We start from the raw sequence: 10,521 nt of genomic DNA on the forward strand, positions 1-10,521 counted from the left end.
TCAAGCCCTCGCCACAGTTCCACGCATCCGGAAATCCCCCATGGGTGGCAGGTTCTTCTCCTTCCTGGCTGCCAAGACCTGGAACTCACTCCCAACACACCTCCGCCTTACTCAAAACCACATCTCCTTCAGAAAAGAACTGAAAACCTGGCTATTCGACAAACAATGAACCCCTTCCCCAAGCGCCTTGAGACCCTCTGGGTGAGTAGCGCGCTATACAAATGCCCGAACTTGAACTTGAACTGTAGGCTGTGCCATTTTATGTGCAATAAAAGCCTATCAGCCAAAGAAAATGGACTGAGAGGCGATAATAAAGTGAAAAGTGAAACATAAACAATGTACAGACAGTGAGAGGTTAAACAATGAACTCCAATAACGAGATGAAGATATAGCAAACCACGTATGGAGCTTAATAAATTGTACAGTGCAACGCTGAATACGTCAAACTATATAAAGAAATGATGGCCAGTGCCAGATATCTCAACATGATTAATTAATTCAAAAACGGATGACTATTCAACATCTCCATGGTTGGAGAAACAACAGGACATAAATGCATAAATGGCACATATAATAAATGAAATGAAGAAATCTTCAATTACTCATTGTACCACCCATGCTTGATTTTCCAAAAAACGTTTGCTCATCATATAAAGTTCATAACCTCTACCTCAAAAACAATTATAAATATAAACATTGCATATATTAAAAAAAATTATTCTGTACAAAGCAATATTAGTGAAAAATAAAAGAAAAAGAGAGTATAAATAATATTGACAAAGGGCACTAAAACAGTTTAGCAAAGGCACCCAGGTGGGTAACCTACCGAAAGATATCATGAATGTATACTGTAAATAGTGCACATAAAAACTGATTAGACTTCATAGGCCACGAGCTATGTAGAAATCAATTAAACAAGCCAATGAAAGACATTCAGTCTCATCACAGATTTACAAACAATTATTACAGAAAATTGCTGAGCCCTTCATTGATGTTTAACCCATTGGGGACTTTGGTGTCGAGCAATAAAATGAATTGCGTTTCCTTCTGCCTGCCAGCATTATATTACTTAAGTGTGGACCTTTTTATTGAAGTCACAAAACAATAAATATTCACTGAATATTCTGTCCTAACTAAATCACAAACTTTAACATTTCTAATCACTTACTTTCAGGGACTTAACCCAGACCCTAGCGGTTCATTTTTTAGAAATTTAGAAAAAAATAGACCAATCAAAAATGTGACTGTCTAAACACAATTTTGGGATTTATTAATTTAGTCACTTATTGACAAAGTGGTCCCAGCAAATGCCAAGTCTTTTATGCCACCGCTGAACCATCAATCTAGGAAACTGACTAGCTGAACAGTGTACAAAAATGAAGTACACTAAGGAGAGAGTCCGGGGAATCCCCAATGGGTATGGAGAGGTATGAGGAGATAATACTAGCTCTCTTTTTGGGGTAGTGTGGGCGAGCAGTTCGGCCTATCAGAGGGTAATGCTAAGCATTTGTTGTACTCACAGTGGCAATAAATGAGACACATGCTCAAGAATATATACAAGGCCAATTTGTAAATATAATATCGATTTTTATATAACTTTTAAGACCAAGAATGCAGTTCTAAGGCAAGTACTTTTAGAGATACGATTTTGCAAAGTTCGATACAAATATCACTTCTATGCGCAATTGGGCACCATAGAAGAACAATGAGGGAAAAGAATAAAAATGCATAGAAATTCAAGCAAGGCTTTCACGAAGTTCGCCTACTTTTTTTAGGTTGATGTCTGGAACAGGTCAAAAGTTCCAGCATGAGAAGTTCAGGATTGTTCCAGCTCAGCCGGGAGCAAAATACAGACATTCCGGAAGCTGGTGCCCAAAGACAAAGGGGGCCTCTTGAAAATGTAGTGCACAGAGGACTTACAGCTAAGTCCGGTGGGTCTCCTTACAGAGAGGAGGTTGTAAGTGCCTGGGCTCCATGGGAGCATTGCTGATTGGTCGGTGCTGGGCCAGTGGAGCCAAGTGCAGAGCGAACAGGTCAGCTGGGCGTTGATTGTCTTGAGGTCCTCGCAGTCAGGAGCAGGCAACTTGGAGAGGCGATCTTGGGACAGCCTGGCCACTCAGGAAGTGGAGCTCTGGAGTCTCAATGGGTGCTTGCTTCTGGTGCTTTGGGAGTCAGCAATGGACTCTTCTCAATGTTTGCTGTTGAGTGTCCGACACTCTTGGTTTTGATACGATGCGGCTCCGGTAGGTCCTGGTGTCTCCAAACTTGGTGGGGAGATAGATCTGACCCTCCGGAGCTCTTGTACCTTCTCTTGTTTCAGTGCTGCGTTGGGGTAGTTGGGGAGCAGCAAGTCGACAAACTGGACTTCTCAGGATTGTTGCCAGCGGTGTGCTCCAAGGGAGCTGGAGGTGCTTCGGGGTTCTTGGAGTCCTCTCAGGTTTCAGGACTACACAGCTGCAGCGATTGTCGAGTCCTTAGGCAGCAGGAGGGGTTTGGCGCCTTTTCCGTTTGTAGCAGCACTTCAGTTCCCATGCAGTGCGTCATCTTTGTCCTGGTCATCTCTTGTCCATCAAATCTGATTTTCAGGTCTTTGGATTCCACCTAAATACTGAATTAAGGGGCATTACAAGGGGAGACAGGTACCAGCCAATGGACTGCCTACCTTTAGGGTGGCTACATCCTCTAGTGACCACTTCCTGTATGAAGAGGCTCTACCCCAGCCATATGAGGATATTTTCCCACCATCTCAAGCTATTTGAATTTAAGTCTAGGGGTTCCATTGCCTGCCCGTCCTAGGGGTGGTATAGACTAAGTGGGGACCCTCATCCTAATCTAACACATTGTTCCACATTTCCTCCTGCATAAAGTGGAGCAGGAAAGGGGTCTTGGGGTCACCTACTATCTGGAGGTTCATGGTTTGGATTTCAAAGACGGCATCACCTTTGTAGCTTTGCACCCACAAGGCCATCCTGTCCTGTAAGAGGTATGAAGCACCTTCGCCCAGAGCAGGCTTTGTCTCTGTCCTCTGAGAGCGCAGGCTCTCACCCCATGAGGTCAGACACATATCTGGTAGTGGCAGGCTGGCAAAAACAAGTCTTGAACAACACCAGTGCTTGGTAGGTTTTCAGGGTACCCTCTAAAAGGGTCTCCTTTGTAAATGTATTAATAAGTCCAACACTGGTATCAGTGAGAATTTTCTAAGGCAAGTTGTTTGATACTAAACACTTTAGGAATCCGTGAAGCCATCATGGAGCTATGGAATTTGAGGTGACAAGTATCTTGCCCATGTGCCCTTTCTGACTTCCCTGTGTACTTACAACATCTCAGAATAGACTGGACATTGTAGGGGCATATCTGCTCATGCTGTTATGCTCACATATAGGATATAGTGTACCCTGCCTTAGGGCTAAAGGCCTGCAGTAGGGGTGACTTACCTATATCTTATGCAGTGTTATGGGTGGCATGGTACACAGGGCTGTGCACCATGTCGACTCTTTGGATTTCTCTGCACCAAGACACAGCCTGCAAAGGCTGAAACAGAGCCTTGGTGAGGGGTCGCTGGGGTGGCCCAACCAGTGCTGCAGCCCCAGACGACCCTCCTCAGTACCCATGCCCTAAGTACCAGGGGTACCAACTACTAGGGACCTACAGGGGTAACTAAAGTTGTGCCAATCGTGTTACAGGTTTTGGGAAAGATCAGGCACTGGTGATCTGGTTAGCAGGGGCTCAGCGCACTTACAGTTCGAAATAACATCAGGCAAAAAGTGGGGGCTATCCAAGTCAAAAGAAGCACTTTCCTACACTCCCCAAATGCGCTTCCTGACATTTCACCTTTGCCCGTTCATGTGTCGTAACCGTCTTTCAATCATGTTGCTTCAGTGGCAACCATTCTGGCCACTCATTTACTGTTGACTCAAAGAACTATTCCCCCCACCGAAAGTCTCATCACTATTATGGACAGATATGAACTATGTATATGTTTTGTGGAAAGATGTTATGTGGTGTGGATTCTGTCACTGACAAGCGTCCTCCCTCACAGCTCGGTGATACATGTCTGTTCTCCAAGCTGGGAGTGGAGATGTGTGTGCAGAATGGGTCCTTCACTTGGCATGTGTCCACCGATGAAGGTCGATCAGCAAGGTCACACCAGTGTAAATAAATTGCAGCAAATTTCTCAGATGGTCCTTTCAAAGTAAAATGTCAAATATGCTCTAGTGATATTCTGAGAGTTTGTCAAAAGTGGCGGAACAGTCACTTGGCAGAGTCTCAGTAGGTTCCTTCTCATTTTGTATCACATTCTGTTTTTTATGCTAATACTTATGTTTCACAGAGTTGCCACACACAACTCGCCACACCAAATCCACTTTATCCCTTATTGTTTCCACAACCCAGGCTGCAGGTACGCATCACAACACTTGTATTTATGCATATTGTCAAAAAAGGTTGTACTGAAATTTATCCGATTTTGTCAGATTACGGCACCCGAACTCGTCACAACACCCCGTTTGTCGCACACCACGCCGCCAGCTTCCCAACGAGCGATGAAACATTTCACCGATGGCTAACTCCAACTCAATTAAAGACGATCTTAAAGTGATTTCACTAAATGTCAAAGGACTTAACCACCCGGTGAAAAAGGCGGAAAGTGTTCGACTATCTAGCAAAAACGAAAGGAGATATCGTTCTTCTACAGGAAACAAAACTTTCTGAGGGGGACTTGCGATTCCTTAACATACACTGGTCATCCCACGTCCTGTCCTCTCCTGCGCTAAAAAAGAAAGGTGGTGTAATCACACTCTTGTCTAAGAATGCCAATCTGACACTGCTGTCACACACTCACGATACAGATGGTAGGTTACTAGTGACTCATCTACGCAGAGAGGACGATCCCATACATGTAGTGAATATATATGGCCCTAATTCCGACGATCCCACATTCTGGGATTCAGTCTCTCGGTCCATTGAACATATCTCCCAAGATGAACTACTAATAGTGGGGGGCGACTTTAACCTACCCCTAGACCCCTTACTAGACCGACAATCCAAGTGCTCATTCCACCCCTCACGGTCACATGGGGCCCTTCTCCGTCTCTGTGAGCGCTACTGTCTCAAAGATTCTTGGCGACTACAGAACCCCGATGGGAGAGACTACACCTTCTACTCTGCCCCACATAACTCCTATTCACATATTGATTTCATCCTATTATCCACCTCATTCGCACACCTGATTGAAGAAACTGGTATTGCCCCCAAACTGGTGTCCGATCATGCATGTATTCACACCAAACTTGCAGGCTCCCGCTCGATTCGCCCGCCTAGAAGGTGGCGTTTTAACGACGAAATCCTTACCAACATAGAGGACAAACTCAAGATAGCGGATGCCATCGAGGAATACTTACTCCTAAACGATACCGCTGATACCAAACCTAACACTCTATGGGACGCCCTTAAGGCCACAATCCGTGGAGTCATTATAAATATTAGAGCTAAAACCAATAAAAAATTAAACAAAGACCTGGAACAACTGGAACGAGATATCACAATCCTAGAAGACCAACCCTCAAGACCTCAATCCCCTCGACCTTCTCACTAAAAAGAAGTATGAGTACAATGCCATAACTAGTAAAAGAGCGGGCGTTTGGATTAACCGCTTCAAAGCCCTAAAACTTTGTGAAGGAAATAAAGCAGGTAAACTGCTGGCTTCGTATCTCAAACATAAGCAAAAGCTGTCTACCATTTCATCAATAAAAGACGCCACAAACACTACCCACACAAATCAAACTAAAATCCTTGATACATTCAAATCCTTCTACGAAGAGCTTTACAAGAATGACAAATCACTGGACATAGCAGCTTGCACCGAATACCTTGAGTCTCTAGACCTTCCTAAACTTTCAGAATCTGACAAAACACGATTAGGTTCCACCATCAGTAAAACAGAGATCGCAGAGGCCATCAAATCTCTAAAAAATAACAAAGCCCCCGGCCCAGATGGCTTCACTGCTTCTTTTTATAAAGCCTTTGAAAACCAACTTACCCCCACGCTCCACACTGTTCTCAACTCTACGGCGTCCAGTGGATGTATCTCACCCTCTATGAGCGAAGCCAACATAGTCGTGATCCCTAAAGAGGGAAAAGACCCGCTCCACACCAAAAACTACCGCCCCATCTCTTTGATAAATCTTGATTGCAAGATATATGCCAAAATCCTAGCGAACCGACTAAACGCTGTTCTTCCCAAATTAATAAGCCCGTCGCAAGTTGGCTTTCTGAAACATAGGATGTCAAATGACAACACCAGACTTCTGTGCCACATTTTAGAGAAAGCTAACAACTCCCAATCCCCGATGGTTGCGATCACCCTGGACGCTGAAAAGGCCTTCGATAAGGTTTCGTGGTCTTTTCTTCAATACTGTATGCGCTCATTCAATCTCGGACAATCGTTCATCACAATGGTGATGGCCCTGTACGCCTCCCCCTCGGCTCGGATAGCAATTAATGGCACCCTCTCTGACCCATTTCGCCTCTACCAAGGTACCAGACAGGGCTGCCCACTCTCTCCGGCACTCTTCCTTTTGGCCCTTGAACCCCTTCTAACTGACATCAAAAAGAATGAAGATATTCAGGGAGTCTCCTTTGGAGATACTCAGATAAAATTGGCAGCGTATGCTGATGATATATTAATTGCAACAGAAAACCCGGCCAAATCGATCGAGGGTCTCATGACCTCAATCAGCAAGTACTCGTACCTGTCGGGATACAAGTTAAACAAAGATAAGTCCGAAGTTAAACCACTAAACATCTTCACCACCAAAGAAGTTCTTGGTACCTCAGGTCTAGCTTGGCAGACAGGAGCTATAAAATATCTAGGAATAGAGTTTACCGACAAATTAATGAGCACCATCACACACAACGAAACGTTGACATTGACAAAAGTTAAAAGAATCCTTGACGGCTGGTCCCCACGATTTATCACTTGGTGGGGAAGGATTGAAGCTATAAAAATGATGATATCACCGCTAATCAACTACCTGAGCACTATGCTGCCCCTCACATTCTCAAAGGATTTCCTTTCCAAACTTGATAAATTAATTTCCTCCTTCCTTTGGCAAGGGAAAAAAGCCAGAATTAGCATAAAAAAACTAAGGCTGGATAAATCCCTAGGAGGCATCAATCTAGCCGACTTTAAGCTCTATCAAACCGCGTTCTTAGCTAGACAAGGGGCTTTTTGGCTCATTCCACACCCAGACTACACCCCAGTGTGGCTGATGGTGGAAAAATCCATTCTGCATGGCCTTCCCCCTTCCACCCTCCTCACTACCAAACCACAACCCACTGTATCCTCAGGTACCATCTTCAGAAACACGAAGGCTGCCCTTCTTCACGTAAGCAAATTTTTACCGCACCAATTTTGTAAATCAAGATGGGAATCACTGTGGAACAACACCAGACTGCTATACAAAGGGAAACCAATGAATAATCCTACTTGGATAGAGAAGGGTATACACTTCCCTCATCAGCTGTTTGATGGTCCGTTGCCACTCACTTTCAACGACCTACAAAACAAGTTTCAACTCCAGAACATAGACTTCTATTACTTCTTACACATCAAAGTGGCCCTCTCCAAAACAGACTTATCCAACATCACCCCCTCCCTTCCTGGCTACCTACACACGATTAATAGACTGGGTCATCAGGTGTCCAGAATATACAAACTGATCCGCCCACAGTCCACAAAGCTGACAACATCCACACAGTCCTTCTGGGACTCATACTCTTCCACACCAACCTCGGAAGCAGAGTGGGCCAGAATATGGGAATCTGCCTCACGACACAAAATCAGCCCTACATTATCCCAATCTAAATTCTGGCTTCTCCACAAAGCTTTTTGGACTCCTAGGAGACTCTTCCTGCACAACATCAAGGAAGATGACTCCTGCTGGAACTGCATGGCAGAGGGTGGGGACCTTGAACATCTAATATTCAAATGCCCCTGTGTATCCGAATACTGGGATAGAATTTTCGAATTTATCACCAAAGTGCTGCATGTCTCGCTCCCGAGGGAATTTGCAACCTTAGTCATGGGTTTCACCAAAGCTGTTAACCTCAATGAAAATGATAAAGCCCTACTTGACTTACTTTTGACAGCAGCGGTCAAACTCATACTGAATAACTGGAAGGACACTGGCAAAGCTTCTTTCCCCCACTGGCTCAACTGGGTCTCGAACCTCAGAGGAGCCGACAATATTGCGCTGGCAGCTACACCTTGGCGCCCCCCCTATAGGAACCTATGGTCCTCGCTGGACGCTCACTTCGACCTATTTAAACCACCATGATTATGCACATATACACCCTGCCCATGGTTCGGGCTGCCTACCTGCCCAGGCGACTAACCTCATTGACTTATATGGCTACCTTGCTCCACCTATGACTGTAACCTTGTAAATGTACTGATGCAATGCCTGTGCTTTACATTATTATTTTTGTTTAAATTGATTATTGTTTTTCGTTTCTTATGTTAATTTAATTTACCCCTCCTTTGTTCCCGTTACACTTGCATACTTGCTCTTGTTGATACCGGAACCATGCATGATTTCTGCTCACGTCTGTAATGCTTACTCATCTCTCTCAATAAAAAATTTTGTGAAATAAAAAAGTGGCGGTTCAGCTTGGAGAGCTATTTCAAAATAAGGGAATGATACAAATTCTAAACAGGCATTTCCTGTTCCCTACATGGGCTACTGCTTGATATGGTGATGCCAGCTCATTACTGAGAGCAGCTAATCAAAGTTGAGACCTAACATTGTGGTATGTTCATGCTTGTTTGTAATGGAATTCTGTTAATAAAGTATTGCAACGCCTTGGTTTGTAAACTGCTATGAAATGCTGTTCCAGTTATTCAGTTTTCAGTGAAGTAACGTTATAATGTGGGAAAATGCATCTTATCGCAACATCTTATTTTACAAGCAAATTAATACGTGTTTTTTTCCCCCCAGGAAATCCAAAATGTCCAGTCTTGTCTTTTGAGAAGTATGTGATGAAGCTGCACCCTGGGCATAATGCCTTTTGGCAAAGACCAAAGCTGGCTACTCCCTCCAACTCAAGTCCCTGGTACAGCAACACTCCTGTGGGGAAGAACACATTGGGAAACTACATGAAGACTTTGTCCCAAGACTATGGTCTCTCCAGGCTCTATACAAATCATTGTCTCCGTGTCACCTGCAACATGACTTTGGTAGACATGTGTATGCTGAAGTCAGGCTTACAGTGATGATCCCTGACCAACCATCCCTGTGTGGTTTACCTCTTCATAGCAGTTTGTGTCTTCCTGCCCTGTGCATACAGGAACAAAATTGTCACTCTCTTCAATGTGGCTAGACAGCACCTAACTTCATTTAAATGACCACAATTGTGGTTTTCAATCTCTAGCCCTAGTTTTTATTTTTAATAGAAGAATTAGTTTCTGTTACTAAGGATTAAAGAAAATAGTGCTTCTCTGTTGTGGTCTATCATTTAGTGTTAAAGAGCATCATTTAGTGTAAAAGAGTGAAATTAAAGTTCAGGATGTGTCTCTTCCAGTAAGTATTACATTTGTCTTTTTTTCTTTTTAGGTGCGACAGTGTTCAGTGCTGCAGGTTTGAGCTGCTCGGTAGCTATACCGCAATATTTAGCCCCCAATCCCAGTGTGTTTTGTAGAGTAAGCAGCCTCTGTAATGTTTGCGCGTATATCTGCTCGGCAAAGAAGAATTTGGTGACCTGCTTTAGCTACATCTTGAAAGAAGACGAACACTTAGACCATAACCCCCCACCTCCTCACACATGCCGAGACCATCCACACTGAGACTAATCATCTCACCTTCAAAAGAAACTCTGAACCCCTGAGTTCGAGGCATGTGTAGCTTTAGATGCAGATGCTTTGCATACTCCCGTCATCTAGTTTTGGATCCGGATGTGTGCAAGTTGTTTTTTTCCGTAGAAGTCGTATGAGTCACAAGTTTGAGTGACTCCTCCTCTTAGTGATGATGTGCATGGGCATCAATACCATTGTTATATGGTTTTCTTTCTGCCATCAGGTTCAGGCATGTGTGCTTGCCTCTGGGTTGAGACTATTACAGTTCTCTCTTTGGTTCCTAATACACTCAAACCCTCATCTGTATTTTTTGATTGTACTTTACTATCTTGCAGTCGAGGGGCCTCATTTATGAAAAGTGACGCATCGCTGCGTCAAAACAGCGATGCATCACTTTTCATTGCGCCCTCCTTGCGACACCAATGATGCATCATATTTACAATATGACGCATCATTGTGCAAGGAGTTACAGATACGTCAGTATTTCTGACGTATCTGTAAGCGCAAAAGTGACGCATTGCTGGAGTGTGTCATAAAAGTGACGCAACTCCAGCAATGTGTCCTTTAACATGGGGCAAGCCCCATGTGAAAAGGCCTGTGTCAGTCTTACGCCTGCTGTGAGGTAAGCGTAAGAAATGCCTGCGTCGTTTTCTGTGTTGCCTGCGTGCATA

General features: G+C 44.1%; 1 protein-coding gene across 6 annotated transcripts in view; it reads left to right on the forward strand.

The window, feature by feature from the left end:
• The window catches only part of LOC144798453 (uncharacterized), a 549,513-nt gene extending 540,001 nt beyond the window's left edge, over positions 1 to 9,512 (forward strand). For 5 of the 6 annotated variants that reach the window (XM_078669335.1, XM_078669334.1, XM_078669333.1 and 2 more), the window contains one exon: positions 8,997 to 9,512. In XM_078669335.1, the coding sequence (XP_078525461.1) occupies positions 8,997 to 9,271 (275 nt within the window). In that variant the 3' untranslated portion in view covers positions 9,272 to 9,512. The remainder of the gene's footprint in view (positions 1 to 8,996) is intronic. The other variant, XM_078669336.1, reaches the window with a different exon arrangement.
• The last annotated feature ends 1,009 nt before the right edge of the window (positions 9,513 to 10,521 follow it).

Source organism: Lissotriton helveticus, chromosome 12 (assembly GCF_964261635.1).
Source record: "Lissotriton helveticus chromosome 12, aLisHel1.1, whole genome shotgun sequence".
Lineage (NCBI taxonomy): Eukaryota > Metazoa > Chordata > Amphibia > Caudata > Salamandridae > Lissotriton > Lissotriton helveticus.